This window comes from Pelophylax lessonae (genome assembly GCF_965119305.1).
Source record: "Pelophylax lessonae genome assembly, chromosome: 3".
NCBI lineage: Eukaryota > Metazoa > Chordata > Amphibia > Anura > Ranidae > Pelophylax > Pelophylax lessonae.
Genome location: NC_138770.1, coordinates 523,383,610 through 523,403,450, shown reverse-complemented (window position 1 = coordinate 523,403,450; position 19,841 = coordinate 523,383,610). Strand labels below are relative to the sequence as shown.

At 46.1% G+C, this 19,841-nt stretch overlaps 1 protein-coding gene across 1 annotated transcript in view; it reads left to right on the top strand.

The window, feature by feature from the left end:
• The first annotated feature begins 377 nt into the window (after positions 1-377).
• MTRF1L (mitochondrial translation release factor 1 like) overlaps positions 378-19,841 on the top strand; it is a 40,419-nt gene continuing 20,955 nt past the window's right edge. Inside the window, exons 1-4 of the mRNA XM_082248934.1 lie at positions 378-790; positions 6,704-6,783; positions 15,772-15,955; positions 17,401-17,564. Coding sequence (XP_082105060.1) covers positions 436-790; positions 6,704-6,783; positions 15,772-15,955; positions 17,401-17,564 — 783 coding nt within the window. The 5' untranslated portion in view covers positions 378-435. The remainder of the gene's footprint in view (positions 791-6,703; positions 6,784-15,771; positions 15,956-17,400; positions 17,565-19,841) is intronic.

Genomic DNA, 19,841 nt, shown 5'->3' with positions numbered 1-19,841 from the left:
CAGGTGATCAAATACCACCAAAAGGAAAGCTTTATTTGTGGGGAAAAAAAGGACATCAATTTTATTAGGGAACAGCGTTGCACGACTGCACAATTTTCCGTTAAATAAAGCAGTGCCGTTTCGCACAAAATGGCCACGTCATTAAGGGGGGAAACTCTTCCTGTCTAGAAGTGGTTAATGATTATATGGAAAAGCAAATTCATTTGCTATACGCTTTGTGCAGAGCCAGTGTTTCTCTATGCAAAAGAATAAGAAAAGGTTTGGGCTTTTATTAATTGCAAGCTGTAACTCCGATAATAGCCACAAGATGGCGCAACGATCCAACTAACGCACAGAGCTATGGGAAACTAATCAGCCCCTGCCTTGCGTGTTGCCAGTCCCAAGATGGCGGTAGGTGAATGACGTGCAGGTCACATAAGTGTGTGTGGCTGGGCCATGCTGCTCGGTGTCGGTCGCTGTGTATTGTGCGGTGTTCGCACGGTTCCTCGGAGACTGTGGGGCAGACGCAGTAATGTCCTCCCCGGACTGCAGTGGAAGAGGAGTGTGGCTGACACCCGGCGCCCTCCAGGCTTGGAAGAACTGATAAGGAGCGAAGTGTGGAGTGGATACCTACAACGATGGGAAGCGGAGGCAGCTCAGACTGCAGAGACAGGAGACGACCAGCAGAGGGCAGCGCCCTGGGAAGGTGAAGGAGTAAAGGAGGGCTGGAGGAATCAGCATATCCTACCTGTGATAAAAGAGCTGAGAGCTAAGGAGAGAGAGCTGAGTGAGCTCCAACAACTCATGGCAGGTGAGAGCAGGCCTCCTCCCTCTCATTATTTTACACCAGCCTTTTTCAACCAGGGTGCCTTGGAAAAATGCCTAAAAATTGTCCCAAAATTGTATACAAGCCTGCCTTTTAGTTACACAAAGCCACAGATTTTTATTGTGCACCATTATGACCTTCTGGCCAGTACCAGTGCGCAAAAGTGTATTTGATTTGTAAGAATAAATCACCTCCAGTGTTGGGTGTCCTACATGTGTGGATGTTGATACATTATGTAAAACTACTGGAATACCTTTTTTACATTTTTAGAGTGGGGTGCCCCGAGGCTGTTCATAACTTTGGAGGGTGCCTTGAGATTGTGAATACTTTTAAAGGGTGCCTTGACTGAAAAAAAGGTTGAGAAACACTGTTCACACTCCTCAATAGAGATAAATAATTTTTTATTTCCCCCCTTAAATGCAGAATAAATCTCCGCCTGCAGCGGGAAGTGAAACATTTAGGGTCCTTTCACAGGAACGGTCCGAACAGATCAGCCTGTCAGTTTTTTAGACGGTAGAAAAGACAAAAAAGAAAAAGAGGGGCGCACCGACCTAGTGCATTACCATAAAACCATTTATTTAAAATATTAAAAAGTGTACAAAGTACTCACAAGACTGGTGTGATACAAAACACATCAACATAGCATATGCAATCTCCAAGGTCCCAAATGTAGCGAATGGACATGCAGATGGTCGCATGGGGCTTCTGTGGCTAGGCTGACGCGTTTCAGGGGCGAACCCCCTTCCTTAGAGCCAGAAAGAGTGCTGCTGGACTCTTTCTGGCTCTGAGGAAGGGGGTTCGCCCCTGAAACGCGTCAGCCTAGCCACAGCAGCCCCATGCAACCATCTGCATGTCCATTCGCTACATTTGGGACCTTGGCTACCTTGGAGATTGCATATGCTATGTTGATGTGTGTTGTATCACATCAGTCTTGTGAGTACTTTGTACACTTTTTAATATTTTAAATAAATGGTTTTATGGTAATGCACTAGGTCGGTGTGCCCCTCCTTTTTTTTTTTTTTTTCTTTTTTGTCTTTTCTACCAGTTGGTTCTGGATACCCTTGATCCTGAAGGGGGCAGCAAGACCGATAGCTCTTTCAACACCTGAGTTTGTAGTGCATCTCTTTTTACTCCATCAGACAGCACTCGAGTGCAGGAGATTTTGTTTTACTACTTGAATATATAGTTTTTTAGACTGATCTGATCGGATCCTCCATGCATCCCTATGGAGCAGCGGATGTCTCAGCGGAGACTTCTCCGCTGCTATCCGCTTCCGATCCTGTCCGTGAAATCCGGAAGGATGGAGACCCAATTTGCCATTCGTCCAGGGGATGGGATGAGAATGGACAGGTGTTCCGTTCTCATCCGATTCCCCCATAGAGGACAGCGGGGACCTGACAGCTCCATCTCCGCACACAGAGCGGAAACTGAGCTGTCATGCGGGGATCGGCGGATCAATCACCCGCTAAGCAGCGCGGAGTGCCCGCCGGCGGAGGTGGACGGTGTGAAAGGAGCCTTAGTAGCATTATTCCTACCACTGCTAAATGTGTCGGCTCCTGTTAACGGCTATTAGTTGTCACATGCGACCATCCTAACAACAACCAAGGATGAGCTCAGGTGTGTTGGGGCGCAAGTCCAAACCCTCCAGAGTAGAGATGGGCTCAGGCGTGTTCGAGATCCTAGCCCCAAGCCACCGACCCGATCCCGCCAGGACGCAGACACTGTCTGCAGCTGCACAGACCAGGAAACGTCTCGCTGCCTGCTGTGATTAGCGGTGCACAGTGTCGGCTTACTGGTGGGATCGGGCAGGTGGCTTGGGACTAAGATCCTGAACGCGCCTGAGCCCATCACTACTCCTGAGTTATTGTGCTGGGAAGGTGTCAAAGTCAACTGATAAGCATAGGTGGCAGAGACATTCTATGCCCCGCAGTGGCACATATACACCTCCCTTGCATGCGTGTATAAATAATATGCTGCGCCTGGCTTGAATAATGAATCGTAAAAATCAATGTACACGAAAAGCAGCTAACACAAGATCTTGAATATAGCAAGGATCGATCAAAACAGTAGGAATAGGTGTAGCCAGGGCTGTCTTAGTTATTGATTGGACCCTGGGCAAACATTTTCTTGGGCCCACCCAAATTCACTTAACTGTGGGGGCTCAAGAGGCAGCTGCTTTGGGCCCCACAACAATGATTGGGCCCGGGGCAGCTGCCCCTTTTGCTCTTTAAGACGGCCCTGGGTGTAGCACTGATCGATTCATAAAAACGTGTCCACATCCAAGGGGAGAAATATAGCGTGTTTTTCCGCTGATATAATCCTCTGTTAGGACCGCCACTAACATCCAATCACACAGCCTTTTACCGACTCGCATTGACCCTCATTACAAAGGTCAATATGGGCAGCAGATCCTAGGTAAAATGTGAACAGCCGTAAGATCCTTTCAGTGTTCTCCCCTAGTGTTCCTCCCCCTTGGTTTCAAAAGTCTAATAAAATCATGTGGAGATAAGCAGGATACCTCTCGTAGTGTATAGATCATCAAAACATTTATTATAAATAATAGTGACTTACACTCAGATAAAAGCTTTTCAGCATATCCACCAATTCAGAGCAATCACAATGAATCCACGAGTGTTCGTTTCAAACCAACGCATACGTGTGGCTGTGGGACGGGACACGCCTCCACCTTCTATGATTGGTTTTCAGCTTTGATAGCTTCCTTACAGGTTCCCACCTGAGCTCACTCCTACCTGTGACTCATCCCTGCTCGCACATTCACCCGTCAGCTAGGGGTTCCCCCACAATCCATACCAGGTCCTATTCCCTGAACTTGGGGACCCCTTGGCAAAACACCTTGCCCCCATGTTGATGAGCATGCGGACCTCTTTCCCCACAATCTTGACGCAGAGGTGGGTGGGGGACTAATCAGATTCTGGAAGCCCCTTTTAACATGGGAGCCCTGCCCCCCCCCCCCCCCCCAAGGGTAGGGTAGTACCCCTTCTCATTCAGTTAACAAATCCTATATTTAAATAAATAAATGGCTAACAATAAACATCCAGTGTCAGTCACCTTGACCATACAGGTTCATGTCAGTCACGATGAACGATGCTTACTGACCTGCAAAAAGGAGAAAAAAACTTGACGCCCACTGAGACGCTTCCAGCCCTATCGTTTCCCTCATACCAAATGATATCTACAGGTCCACGTCGATAAAGTATATAAAGGGTAGGGGACATGCCATTGACCAAATATAAACATCATTGGCATGGACCTGTATATGGCTAGACAAAGTGGATAATATTGGATGTACACACAATGTGGGTACTTTTATTTTTATTTTTATTTTTTTTATTTATTTTATCAGGTACTAAATACCTCAGATTTTGATAAGCCCCCTGCTACAGCTGCACGATTATTCGTTAAAAAATCGGGATCTTGATTCACTCCCCCTCACAATCTTAAAAAGGCATTTCCTCGATTCATGCAGACTTGTTCTCTGCTCACTCACAGCTGTCAAAAAAACAAAAACAAATGTTTATCAATATTATTAAGGCTAGGAGATAACTATAAACAATGTTTTACAATATATCACGTCACGCAGTGCCGAATCTCAAAATAGGACCTGGTCATTGAGCAGCCAAATCCTCCGGGGCTAAAGTGGTTAATGTGGACTTTACACCTAATCACGTGATAACCCCCTTTTCCCATCTTCATTTACTGTACTAAATGGTCAAAAATCACCCGTGGAGCGATAAAGTTAGAGGAACTTCAGTTTTCTCCACATGGTGTTTTTTTTTTTTTTTTTTTTTTTTTCTTCCTTTCACTCATTACTCGTCCATCGGGTTGTCTTAAAAAAAACAAAAAAACTGGGGATTCCAGCATTGTCTTGTGTTATCAGCCACTCCCTTGCATAACTGGTCCCACACCACCATCTTCTATTCTTATGTCCTCTGGGGGCCAGCTGTTGCTTCTAGTTCTTGCAGGTGGCCCTTTGATGACATGTCTAGATGCATGGGCAGTGTGGTGTAGGTTCTACAGGTGCCTCCTGGTATGTATTCCGTGAGTAACCCAAAAGATTGCGGGTAGCTGGGGCTACGTCGTTCTTGCCTAGCTGAGAAAGGGGGAAGTTTTAACTATTTTATAAAATAGGGTTCCTACGGTCATGAAAAACCTGGAAAAGTTATGGAATTTTACAATGGCAATTTCCAGGCCTGGATAAGTTTTGGAAAATACTTAAACCCAGAAAGTTTTGGAAAAGTCATGAAAATTTGAGAGAAAGGCGCCACTCAGTGTAACATATGTAAATAATTTTATTGACGCATATTAAGAAATTACATGTAGGTGTAAGAGTATCTTCATAGGCTCGACGTCCTTCCGGGTCCGCGGTGTTTCCATCCCTGAGGCTGGCCAGCAGCCGGGAGATGACACTAGGGGAGAACCAATCAGGGGGCTCCGTCTGATTGAGGCAGTGGTGAAGCGCATACCTCACTGGAGGGCCGCACGAACATGATGACGCGGGGGGGGGGGGGGGGGCGCGATAACCAGTTCACGCATGCTCTGAAACCGGTTACCGCCCCCCCCCCCCCCCCCCGTGTCATCATGTTCGTGCGGCCCTCCAGTGAGGTATGCACTTCACCACTGCCTCAATCTGACTGAGCCCCCTGATTGGGTCTCCCCTAGTGTCATCTTCCGGCTGCTGGCTAGCCTCAGGGACAGAAATACTGCAGACCCGAAAGGACGCCGAGCTATAAAGATATAGACGCTTACCTCCATGTAAGTTTTTTTTTAATGTGTGTGTGTGTGTGTGTGTATGTGTATATATATATATATATATATATATATATATATATATATATATATATATATATATATATATATATATATATATATAATAATTTTTTTTTTTTTTTCCAAAAATTGTCGACCTTTTTTTTTTTTTTTTTGTTTATAGCATAAAACATAAAAACAGCAGAGGTGATCAAATACCACCAAAATAAAGCTTTTTGTAGGAAAAAAGGACATACATTTTATTTGGGTACATCATTGCACAAGCTCGCAATTGTCAGTAACGCAGTGAAATGTCGCAAAAAAATTGCGTGTTCATTAAGGGGGGTAAATCTTCCAGAGGGCAAGTGGTTAAGGTAAATTAAACTTTCTTTAGCACAGTTGCAGTGTTTTCTGGAAATAATCAGTGGTAGCTCACGTTTCTAGGTTTCACAGGGCAGAAACTTTGCAAGATACAAATGAGGTTTGTCTATTGTCTTTAAAGCGGAGTTCCGGGCACAAAATCGACCTAATCGATTTTGTGCCCATCCGCTTGCTTTGCTTCACCTGAAAAGGAATTGGATAGTTAGGATTATTTTTTTTTTTTTTACTTACCTCGTAATTGTAGAAAGAAATACTCACCTTTTTTTCACTTCCTCCCTCTGTGGCCGCGGCCCGCGCCGCCACTTCCGGTTTGCAATGATTCCTGGGAGCTGAACTTCATCGCTCCCAGGAATCAATGCGACGGCACCGGCCCGCTCGTCACTTCCGGTGCGACGCCGCATTCCCTGCTAAACAGCTTCTGGGCATGCCCAGAAGCTGTGTAGGGATGCGGCGCTGCACCGGAAGTGACGAGAGGGGCCGGTGAAGGCGCATTCTGGGAGAAGAAGACGCGGAAGAGGACGCAGAAGAGGATCGCACTGGCTTCAGCTGCCCACAAGAGAGATGGCAATGCTGTGGAAGAAATGTTATAAGTGAGTATTTCTTCTTGCAGGTAAGTGCGAACCGGGACAGATCAGAGGCTAGCCATTGTGGAATGTACTAGCCCTGACTGTCCCGGGGGTATGTTCATTGAAAAAATGTTTCTGTGCCCGGAACTCTGCTTTAATATCTATGTTCTTTTGCTACTTACAGATGAAAATGAAGATTTAAGAGCACTGGCAAACGCAGAAGTAGCATCTTGTGAAAAAGAAATAATGAACCTAAAATACCAGGTAATGTACACATATTATCTTCTTTTTTTTTTTTTTTTTTTTTTTTTATGCCTCCGTGTGATAACTGTTCAAGATACTGCTTAGATTTTGGATTATTAAAGGAAACCTTCACTCTGAGGAATTCCTAGGCTGCCTTTGTGATTTTTTTTTTTATTTTCTTCTGTCACTTTAAAATAGTTTGTTTTGGGCCAAACTGGTTCAAATGAACAATTACCTTCACTAACAGATGCGCTTGATGTGAGTGCTGTATAAACTGTGTGTAGCATCAGCTGTACGCAGTATACACGCTGTGTTCTGGCAGCAGTCTGGGTAATTTAGGCCCATTCCCAGAACAAAATTGAGTTGGGCTGAGTGATGCTCAGCCATTCAGAGGAAGCTTTGTATGTTCTGAACTAGTAGGATTCCTCTGATTGATTGGCTGAGGTGGAGATCACAACTTCATCAACCCACCAGTTCACTTTAGCCAATCAGAGGAAGCCTTGTATGCCTTCAGAAAATACAATGATTCTTGTGCATGGCTGAACAGAGCTCAGCTCATCTTTGTTCTGGGAATGTGACAGAAGTCCCCACCCTGCTGCCAGAACACAGCACCATATACTGTGTGTAGCTGATGCTACATACAGATTATACAGTGTTTACAGTGGGCACATCTGTTAGTGATGGTCCAAATTAACTATTTTAAACTGACAGAAAGCTGGAGTTAGGCTTTAAAACATTCTGGATGATTAGCCTGGAAATTGTATGCAACAAGTGTAGTCCAGAATTTTTATTTTTTGTGTGTACATACCAATGCCTAGTGGCAGTATTGTCGGCCTCCCTCCATGTTCTTCTACAATTGGATGAAGGAGCTCCACCTCATCGGGTGCAGAGCCCACTCTCATGCAAATCATGCAGGCAATAAAATCTCAAGACACAATTCAGTCTATCCATCTATCTATCCATCCTGCTCAGAAAAGTTTAAAGGAACACTTTTTAATCCGAGTACAGCATCAAGTCAACCTCCTGAGATATTGATCTGGTCAGTTAAGTAGCAGAGGGGGTTCTTAATCATTTCGGCTGCTTTGGCGTTAATGAAATTAACACATGCCCTAGATGAGCAACAATGAGACAACCTCCAAAACAGGAATAATTTTACAGGTAGAGGCCAATGGCATTTTTTTCCCTACTCGTCTTTTCTGACTGTTTCTCACTAGTTTTTCATTTGGCTAGTGTCAGTGTCACTACTGGTAGCATGAGGCGATACCTGGACTGCCTCTGCAACCTCTATAGGGTCCAACTTCCCCAGGATAGCACATCAATACTTGCCATTGCCAGCAGGTTTGCTGCGTCTCCCAGCACAGTATCAAGAGCATGGAGGAGATTCCAGGAGGCGGGCAGTTACTCTAGGAGAGCTGGACAGGGCCGTAGAACGTCCATCAGCAGGATTGGTATCTTCTCCTTTGTGCAAGGAGGAACAGGATGAGCACTGCCAGAGCCCTGCAAAATGACCTCCCAGCAGGCCACTGGTGTGAATGTCTCTGGCCAAACAATCAGAAACAGACTTCATGAAGGTCGCCTGAGGCCCGACGTCCTCTAGTGAGCCCGGTGCTAACTGCCCGGCAGTGTGAAGCTCAATTGGCATTTGTCAGTGAGCACCAGAATTGGCAAGTCTGCCACTGGCGCCCTGTGCTTTTCACAGATGAGAGCAGACAGACGTGAAAGGGCCTGGAGAAGCCGTGGAGAATGTTATACTGCCTGTAACATCGTTCACCATGACCAGTTTGGTGGTGAGTCAGTAATGGTCTGGGGAGGCATATCCATGTAGGGATGCACAGACCTCTACAGGCTAGACAATGGCACCCTGACTGCCATTCGGTATTGGAATGAATTCCTTGGATCCATTGTCAGACCCTACGCTGATGCAGTGGGTCCCAGGTTCCTCCTGGTGCACGACAATGGCTGGCCACATGTGGCGAAAGTTTTCAGCCAGTTCCTGGAGGGTGAAGGAATTGATGCCATTGATTGACCCCCTACGCTCGCCTGACCTAAATCCAGCCGAACACCTCTGGGATGTTATTCGGTCCATCCAATGCCACCAGGTTCCACCTCAGTCTGGTCAGGAGCTCAGTGATGCCCTGATCCAGATCTGGGAGCATATACCCCAGGACACCATCCGTTGTCTCATTCGGAGCATGCCCCGACGTTGTTAGGCATGCATACAAGCACGTGGGGGCCATACAAACTACTGAGTACAATTTGAAGTTGCTGTAATGAAATTTCAGCAAAATCGACTAGCCTGCTGCATAATTTTTTCACTTTGATTTTCGGGGTGTCTTTTAATTCAACCCTCTGAGTTGATGATTTTCATTTTCCATCAAACGTTGCAGCATCCTTTCGTTCTTAACACATTACCCAGTCCATATCAGTATAAATATCCAGCATGATATTTTTCCCCATTGAGATCCGATGTGTTCTCAAAGTGTTCCTTTAATTTTTTTGAGCGGTGTATATACTCGCCGACAACTTTATTAGGTACACCTTGCTAGTACTGGGTTGGACCCCCTTTTGCCTTCAGAACTGCCTTAATTCTTCGTGGTATAGATTCAACAAGGTGTTGGAAACCTTCCTCTAAGATTTTGGTCCATATTGACATGATAGCATCATGCAGTTGCTGCAGATTTGCCGGCTGCACTTCCATGATGCAAATCTCCCATTCCACCGCATCATAAAGGTGCTCTAATGGATTGAGATCTATTGACTGTAGGGGCCGTTGGAGTACAGTGAACTCATTGTCCTGTTCAATGTTTCTCTGTAAACCCTAGAGATGGTTGTGCGTGAAATTTTAAAGAAGCTGAGGGTTAAGGCGATGGACTGGCCAAGCATTAGATTACAGAAACACACACTGGACATTATATTAAACAGTAATAAAGTGGATTTGAGTATTTTACAAACACTAAACTAGGGCTTATTTTCAGGGTAAGGCTTATATTGCAGCCCTCCCCGAAAATAACAGTCAGTCTTATTTTCAGGGTAGGTCTTATTTTCGGGGAAACACGGTATTTCCCAAAGACAACCCCTGGATATGACGCTAAGCATGTGCACTCAACTTCTTTGGTCAACCATAGCAACCCCAAGGCCTGTTCTGAGTGGAACCTGTCCTGTTAAACCTCTGTATGGTCGTTGCCACTGTGCTGCAGCTCAGTCTCAGGGTCTTGACAATCTTCTTATAGCCTAGGCCATCTTTATGTGGAGCAACAATTCTTTTTTTCAGATCCTCAGAGTTCTTTGCCATGAGGTGTCATGTTGAACTTCCAATTTGCAAGGCGGCTACCTGGTCGTCTGTATATATTTACCAAGTTTTACAATGCTGATGTATTGCCATCCTTAAATACGTGTTTTGGCTGCAAGGGTTTGCAGGCGGCTGTTTGAGGTTCTTGTTTTAGGGGGTTCTCGGGTGGTTGCGTGTTTACTTTTTGGTTTCCCGTCCCTCATTGAGGCACTGCTTTGGGATGTCCTTTTGGTAAAGAATGTGATAAATCTGTGTCCATGAATGAACGTAAGAGAGAACTTGTTTCTTTCTGCCTAGTCTCCTACTCTTGTATGTGGTTCTATAAATACTATGGTCAAAAATATGAAAAAGCTGTGTCCGTCATTAAAGTGAGAGAGAGGCATTTTTATGGTAATAAAATCCCGTTTTCTCTATCGTCCATCGACAGACACAGCCTCATCTCCATGAGCTGAGTGGGATATGCTGCCACCTGCAGGAGTAGTCTAGGCAGTACGTTAGTACAAAACGTTTAACATGTACACGCCCATGGGGTTGTCCCTCCAGGCATAACCCCCCACTGCCACAGCCCAGCACATCAGTTTGTTTCTGCCTAGAGAAGGAGTAGGACCTAGGTTTCCTGCTGGGACTCTGGTCTCCTTTTTCTTATTCTTTTCAGAATATTTTCTTTATTTCTCTTTTCTCACTTTCTAGGGAAGAATATTCCTGGTGATCTACAAGCAACGATGCCTGCTGGGGCTTCGCACTGGATAAGCTAGATCCTTATAGTCCCCCCAGTCAGGCCTATGAGCGTGAGCAGGTTATAGTCACGACCTAGGCCTAGCCATGACGGTGCTCCTTTTCCGGATGGGGAAGAGCCTGCGAGCGGATGCCTCGACGGGACCTTACGACCTGGAACGCAGCGTACCCCCTCGGCTGGCAGCACCGCCACTTCAGGTGGGAGGCAGTCTGCCCGGAGTGGAGCCCACCCCTCCATGTTATGGTGAGTAAATGTGCCCCCGTTGCCCCTGCTGGCCTTGTGGGGATGTGGGCCCTCTCCAGGGGATAATGGGATTTGTGCCTCCCAAAAGATCCCCCTGGGCTGCCTAGTGCCCGGTCTGTGTCCTAACCTCCCCCATTCCCTGTCCCTGCGGTGGCTGTGTGTCTGGAGCGACTGGCGCCCTGCGGGGGGGACATGGTACCTTGGGCTTGCTGGTTTTTGTTGTGGTTCCTGAGGCCTTCATGTGTCGGTCCCTAGCCGCATGGTTCGCCGTGGGCACCGCCATCTTAAGTGTGGGCAATGTGAATTTTTTCCCCATAGACATGTATGAGGGGACCCTTTTTCCTGTAGCTTCCTATTGATATGTATGGGCATCCATCTTGGTGTAGCCCTTGTGCTATGCTGAGCCATGTGACCTTCCTCAGGCGGCATCACTTCCTGTCCATTTGTTTCCTGCTGCTGAGCTAAGGTCACTTCCTGATTTTCTCTCTATGCTGTGGAAGATTCAGGAGGACGTGTGTCTGAGGTGGTAAAGTATTGAGGGTCCCTGCGGGCATATTCTTGCACTTTCTGCTATCATTTTGGTTTAAAGGGGTTCCCTGCAGGCCACTGCGATCGGTGGTGGATACCGCGAACGGCGCTCTTAAAGCGATAGTACTCTGTTTTTTGCAAATTGCATTATGGAGTCCCAAACTGTGCAATCACCCTCAGACCCACTCTGTGCGACTCCCGGACAGTCTGGATTGCAGTGGCTGGCCGCAATTTCAGCTGCCCTGGAAAGCCTGGCGACTAAAGTTGATTTAGTCATAAAAAAAAGGTTGATAGCAGAAAACGGCCGCTGCCTTCTCCATCTATGGAGGTGTCCTCTGATTCAGAGGCTGATGGGGTTGCCCTGGACGCCTCCCTACCTGAGAGGTCGCCGTCCTTGCAAGCCAGATGGTGAAAAGGACCGTCATCTTCAGCTGCAGCGCGGGAACGCGTATTAGTGGAAGCCCTGATTATTTCATTACGGGATAGCTTAAAATTTGCTGATGAGCCCACGCCGGCAGGGACGCGGGTGGCTTTTGGCTCTCGGAAGTCTCCAAAAGCTGACAGGGTTTTCCCTTGTCCCGACACTTCACAATATTGGGAATGACCAATGGTGGCTTGTTAAGCATGTGTTAGTGTTGCCAAAATGCTTTAAACGCCAGTACCCTTTTGCTGAAAAGGTTTCCAACCATTGGACGAGAATTGTTGTTTGGCGACTCATTGGATGAGTTAACAAAAAGCCTTACTGGCGGGAAGAGTACTCTTCTTCCTCAATCCTCCAAGGGTAAGACACCCTGTACTAAGCGGGGTCCCTCCTTTTCTGCCCATAAATGTTTTTTCGTGTCTCCGGGGCGCAAGAAAAAGGTAAGCCGTTCAGAACTTCTGGAGGAACTAAGAAGCCTTGGAGCAAGCCCAAGGCCGGTCAATCTGGTGCTGCAGACAAGTCTTCAGCCTGAAGGGGCGCCCTCACCCATCTGCGCTTCTTTCAGGAACCCTGGACTTCCTTCATTTAGGACGATGAGTTCGCAAACTGATTTTCTCCTGTACAAGATCGAATTTTTATCCCGGCCAGGGGACAGGTTCTTACAGTCAAATCTTCACCTGTCTCCGGAGCTTTTGAAGGATCCGCAGGAGGCTGTGCGAGATCTCCTGGCTCAAGGGGTGATTGTGCCGGTTCCTCTGCAGGAACGCTCTCAAGGTTTCTATTCAAACCTATTCACGGTGGCCATAAAGGAGGGCAAAGTGCATCCAATCCTGGACCTCAAGGCTCTGAACTGCTTTGTGCGGGTGCAGAAGTTTCAAATGGAGTCCATTCAGTCGGTGGTGGCATCTTTGGATCAGGGATTTTCTGGCTTCCATCGATCTCCGATGCGTATCTCCACGTCCCCATATTCGAGGGACACCAGCGATTCCTCTGCTTTGTGGTGGCAGAGGAGCACGTTTGATTTGTGGCATTACCCTTTGGTCTCGCCTTGGCTCCCAGAGTTTTACTACGGTCCTAGCCCCTGTGCTGGCCTTGTTACGTCGATGAGGTATCTCCATTGTGGGATATATCTGGACGATCTCCTGTTGCGAGCAGTCTCCCATTCGGATCTGCTGGACAACATTTCCATCACCATTCAGACCCTTCAAGAATTTGGGTGGACTATCAATTTCCACAAATCTGCCCTGACACCGTTTGTGCGGGTCACTTATCTGGGACTGATCCTCGACTCTGCTCTGGCGAGGGTCTTCCTTCCCTTGGACAAGCTTCAGAAGTTGCAAAGGGCGGTCTGGTTGCTGATGGAGATCGGTCAGTCCTCATTGCGGGCTTGCATGAGGGCCCTGGGTCTGATGGTCTCGACCTTTTGAAGCAGTCCCGTTTGCTCACACGAGACAGTTGCAGAAAGAGATTCTGGAAAATTGGAACAGAGATCCTCGGTCCTTAGACCTGAAGATTTGGTTGAGCCATCTCACAAAGTCGGCTCTCTTGGTGGCTCCAGCCACCTGTCCTGTGCCAAGGCAAGTCCTAACTGCCGGTGTTTTGGTCACCATGAATGCCAGCCTGTCAGGCTGGGGTGGAGTGCTGGGGAAGCTCTGTGCCCAGGGAACTTGGATGCCGATCAATATTCTGGAGCTGAGAGCGATCAAGCTCTGCCTGCTAACTGGATGAGTCGGCTAAGCGGCTCTCTGGTTCGTGTTCAGTCAGACAATGCCATGGCCGTGGCTTACATCAATCACGTAGGGCGCACCACGAGTGCCCTAGCAGCCAAGGAGGTGGCCGAGATTCTGGTGTGGGCGGAACACAATGTCCCGGCTCTCTCCGTAGTCCACATCCCGGGTGTGGAGAATTGGCAGGCGGATTACCTGAGTCGTCGGGTGTTGGTCCCTTCATCCGGAGGTGTTTCATCTCCTCCTGTGTGCCCAGTGGGGGACTTCGGAGGTGGATCTGTTTTGCGTCTCGTCTCAACAGGAAAGTTCAGAGGTTTGTGGCCAGGTCTCTGGATCCTCTGGCTGACCCCACGGACACTCTGGTGGCTCCTTGGAGTCCGTGTCGCCTGATCTATCACTTCCCTCCGCTTGTTCTGCTCCAAAGGTTTCTTCACCGGTTGGCGATGAAAGGCATTCCTGTCATTCTGGTGGCACCAGATTGACCTCAGGGGTCCTGGTGCACAGAACTGGTAAAAATGGCCATGGATCCTCCATTGCGTCTTCCTCTGCGGGAAGAGCTACTATCTCAAAAACCGATCTTCCATCCTGCTTTACGGTCGCTGGCTTTAACGGCTTGGCTGTTGAAAGCAAGGTGTTGAGGGATAGAGGTCTCGATGATTTGGTGATTCCTAGCCTTTTGAAGGCCAGGATGTCAACATCTAGGAAGATCTATCATCGTACATGGAAATTTTACATTTCATTATGTGTATCTCTGCAGCTGCACCCTTGCTTGTCCTCTATAGCTAGGGTTTTGGCCTTTTTACAAAAAGGGGTTGAGCAGCGCCTGGCGTTGGGCACTGTAAAGGGCCAGGTGTCGGCCTTGGTGGTCCACAGGGATAAAGTGGTCCTTCGACCTAATCCATCCTTTCTTTGTAAGGTGGTGTCGGATTTTCACCTGAATGAAGACATTGGGTTGCCTTCCTTATGTCCTAAGCCTAAACATCACAAAAGTTGCCTTGCACTCCCTGGGTGTGGTTCGGGCGATAAGGGTTTATCTGACGGTTACTGAGTCTTCCAGGAAGTCGGACTCTTTGTCCTTCTGGACGGTTCTCGCAAAGGTTTGGCTGCGTCCACTGCTACCATTTTGAGATGGGTCAGGCAGATGGTTGTTCAGGCTTATTCAATCAAGGGTCAGGTTCCTCCTTTCCTTGTGAAGGTGCATTCTACTAGAGCGCTGAGTGCCTCTTGGGCTTTTCGCCCTCAGGCCTCTGTTGTACAAGTTTGTAAGGCAGCGACTTGGTCTTCTGTGCACACCTTTTACCAAAATTTACAAGATGGATTTGTTGGCATCTTCGGATGCCTTGTTTGGCCGCAAGGTTTTGCAGGCTGCTGTTTCATAAGAGAATGTCTCTTTTTTTTTTTTTTTTTTTTTATTCTCTTAGGGGTCTTTCACCTGGGTGAGCTCCTGTTTTTGGTTGCGCTCCATGTTGCCGGATTGGCTAAGTTTAGCCTCTTGTAGTTGTTACTGTCTGGTTGCGTTTTTCCCACCCCTCCTGCCTATACTGCTTTGGGATGTCCCACTCAGCTCATGGAGATGAGGCTGCGTCTGTCAATGGACGATAGAGAAAATAAGATTTACTGTAGTCTTTTTCTTTGATTTCATCGACCAAAGCAGCACCCGCCCCTCTGTATGAGGATTGTTCTTTTGTCTTCACTGCATGCAACTAAACTGATGTGCTGGGCTGTGGCAGTGGGGGTTATGCCTGGAGGGACAGCCCCATGGGTGTGTATATGTTAAGTTTTGTACTAACATACTGCCTAGACTACTCCTGCAGGTGGCAGCATAACCCACTCAGCTCATGGAGATGAGGCTGCGTCTGTCGATGTGGACTTCAGAGAAAAATAATTTACGGTAAGATTTTACAAAAATCTTATTATTTTTACTGCCGATTACAAACTCCTGTGCAGCATTATTAAAGGCAGAATGCAAGCAACATTTAAGCTTTTCTGTCTTCCTAAGCTTTGTGACATTTGTACTTAGAAGCTGAAAGATGAAAACTTTTTTTTTTTTTTCCTTTATTTTCAGATAGCCTGGTTTTTGATTCCAAGAGATGAAGTGGATGACTGTAATCTTATTCTGGAGCTTACATCTGGTGTTGGAGGACAGGAGGCAATGCTTTTTACTGCTGAAATATTTGACATGTATCAGCGTTATGCTACTTATAAAAATTGGAACTTTGATATATTGGAATACTCCCGCAGTGATCTGGGTACATTGTGCAATATACTAAATAATTTTTTTTGCTGCACAGTGGATAATGAATCGAAATGCACTGATACATCAGCCCCTGACAATTATTGGCCAAAAATAGGGTTAAAGGCGTGGTGCAGATAGAAAAGCAAAAAAAAAAGGTTGGCCATTACTGCCGAAAAGATTAGCTCACTTTACGTGCCATTGCCATGCCGTAATACGCAGCCTCGGCAGACACTGCTCTGTTCCGCTGCCATTACTCTGCTCCAGTGGCTGGCCTTAATAGCTCAGATATTTTTTGCCTGACCCTGTCGTCACCTCCACCCGCCGGACCCTTCCCCAGTCAGTTAAAAGGATTGTGGAGGTAAATCTATGAGCAAATTTAAAAGTACATTTTTTTATAAAGTTAGTCACGTCCCCTTTTTTTTTTTTTTTTTTTTTCTAATTAAAAATATACTAAATATATTATATTTTTTGTTATTTAGAAGATTAATATAATACAATTTTTAAAAACTGTCCTATTCAGTCAAGTGCATCCTGAATTTTCGGTTTGCGTCCAGAGTTTTTATTTCGGTGTACAACTAATGAAATCTGAATGTACTGCTAGGTTCAATAGAGAATATCATACGGATTTTCTTATGTTTTTATATTAGTACAAAAATTTGTTCCTGAAGAGCCAGTGATGAGAAGGGCTGTAGCAGCATGTCAGCTTAGCAATATAGTCTATTTTTAAATGAACCTTTTGGTAAAGAATAATTCCAGGCATGGCTGTATTACACATTGGCTTAGCCAATGTTACTATGTACTGTATATACAATACCTGGCTGATGCCAAGTTGGAAGTCACTGAAGTAGACACTGCTACTCCAGTGATCCCCACTTTTTGAACACAGGAGGTTGGCCGCTCGGCATGGGTGCCATTCAGACAATGCTTTGCATATTCTGAAGGCAGTGATGTCCCCTGGAAGCTGGAAATTACTGATGCAGACTTACTCCAGTGATCTCCACTTGTTTCTAGGTCTCATACTGAGCGTCCGGTCTCCTGTATTCACAATGCCTCAGGTTCTCAGCATGGGACACAGTAGCAAGTGGATCTATGCTCCAAGCATTTTCTTTTAATGCTTGTATGAATGAATGGTGGCAAAACCAAGTGGCATAGTATATTTATTCTTCTGTCTTTGTAAAGGAAACATGTCTTAAAAGAAACATGGAGATTGCCATTGTGTCGAATTCGTATCACAATGCTCCCCTGCTGCTCTGTTGCAGCTCCCACAGAATGCCAGGTGTCAGAGCTTGCAGGTAGTGTTATCCTCATACCCTCAGTCACATGACAATGTTGGAGGTTAGTAATTTGCTGCGAGGCCCAATCACGGGAGGCAGTCACATGCTCCTTTGTGGAAGAACTGTGTATTTTGTGAGGGCTGTGATGAAATAATATTTAATATTACTTTTTATTATGTATTAGGTGGAGTGCGACATGCATCAGCAAGCGTAGGAGGTTCAGATGCCTATAGATGTTTCAAATATGAAGGTGGAGTGCACAGAGTTCAGCGAGTGCCAAAGACTGAGAAACAAGGAAGAATCCACACAAGTACTATGACTGTAGCAGTATTGCCTCAACCAAGTGAGGTAAAGTAAAAACTAAAAGAAGCTGTAAATGTTATATTGACATGTGGCAAAATGTTGGGATGTTTTAGCTGTTCACTGGAAAAAGTTTGATCATCAAAAAGCAATAGAAATAACATATGCTTAAAATATTTACAGCAATGCAGAAATGCACCTGTGTTGGTTCATGCCTCATTTTCTGCCCATTGTGGTTCATTGGTAGCCCATATTTTACAGTGTAACATGCCCCTTTACACCCCTAAGTGAAAATGTCCAAAATGGGCCCAGAGTGTCTATTTTGTGTGACCACCATTTTTTTCCAACACTGTCTTAACCCTCTTGGGCATGGAGTTCACCAGAGCTTCACAGGTTGCCACTGGAGTCCTCTTCCACTCCTCCATGATGACATCACGAAAATATTACAAAAATGTGATGGGTGTTCTCACTTTTGTGAGATACTGTATCTGTAAATGAATGAACTACAAGTACCATGGGCCGTATCGATGGATGGTTTGTAGTCCTCAATGAACTATGAGGGTGCTGGTGAGCACTTCTGTAGTTCATTGAGTCCTCCTGCAGTTCAGTAACTGCCTGTACAGGAGGTATTGCCAGACCGCTGACTGAGAGTCTGTAGGAACCTGGCATTTCACCCACGACCTGCTGATCATGGGTGCAACTCTTTACAGCAGACGGCAGTGTAAAAAAGAAAATTTAAAATGCACATCTTTTTTAACCCACGAAAATGTGTGTGGTGTTTTTTTTTTTTTTTCCTTTGTTTCACAATTGAATGTTAAAAGCAAAATAAAGTACTTTTGAAATTACATTTGTCAAGCTGTCAATTGTACTATGATTTTCATTTCAAAGTCTACTAGTTTATGGCCAGTTTTACTTTTTGCCTATTCCGCAAAGCTTTTGCATTTAGGATGTTTTCACCACCTTTAAGAGCCGGTTCACACTGAGGCGATCTGACTTCGGGTGGGGGGGGGGGGGTGACCTGTGAAGTTGCGTGCACTGCTGTGCACCTCGACTTTGGCGCGACTTGCAGGGACTTCACATAATGGAAGTCTATGCAAGTCGCTCCCAGGTCGCCCCAAAGTAGTACAGGACACTTTTTTTCTAAGTCGGAGCGGCTTGTGTCGCTCCTATTAGAACGGGTCCTGTACTACTCAATGGACCGCGACTTGTCAGGCTGATAAGTCGCGCTAGTCTGAATGGGCTCTTAACCACTTGCCGACCGCAGCAAGTACATATACTGCGGCGGTCAGCCCCGGCCACGCAAAGTGACTTACCGGTACGTCACTAGCCTGTCACTCGCTTGTGAGCCAATAGCGGGCGAGCGCGCGCCCGCACCGGCTCGTTCCCTAACAAGTCACCCGATGTCCGCCGGTCACCCCTTCACGGCGATCGTTCGCCGTGAAGGGAGAAAGGCAGACGGCTAATGTAAACAAGCCGCCTGTCATTCTCCCCTGTGTAAAAATGGAGATCAGACGGTTCTACTATGTAGGACCGTTGATCTCTGTTTTTACACTAGTAGCCATGTCCAATCAGTTAGAAACACGCCCCTAGGACACACTTAACCCCTCCCTCTCCAATACAGTTAACCCCTTCCCTGCCAGTGTCATTTTTACAGTAACAGTGCATATGTATAGTACTGATTACTGCAGTAATGTCAGTGGTAACCCCAAAAGTGTCAAAAATGTCAGTCAAGGGTCCGATCTGTCCGCCGCAATGTCGCAGTCCCACATAAAAAAATCGCAGATCGCCGTCATTACTCGTTATAAAAAAACAACAAAAATGACAAAATGCGCAAACCAATCAAAATACACTTTTTGCGATTTTTTTTTTTTTTTTTTTTTTTTTTTTTTTTTTTTTTTTTTTTTTTTTTTACCAAACATATGTAGCATAAAACAAATTGGCCGAAAATGTTAAAAAATTTTAGATTTTTACATTTTTTTTTGGGGGGGGGGGGGAATTTCATATAAAAAAATGTGAAAAATATTATTTTTGCAAAATTGACGCTCTTTTTTTGTTTATAGCGCATGATCAAAAAATCGCACAGGTGATCAAATACCACCAAAAGAAAGCTCTGTTTATGGGGAAAAAGGACGTCAAATTTGTTTAGGTATAGCATCGCACGACCGCGCAATTGTCCGTTAAAGTCACGCAGTGCCGAATCGCAAAATACCCCCTGGGCAGGAAGGGGGTAAAATCTTCCGGGGCTTAAGTGGTTAAGGAGGTCATCTACTTACTGTGACTAGCCTTGAAAAAAGCTACAGTTTTCCTCCTGTAGTCTTCAGGGTA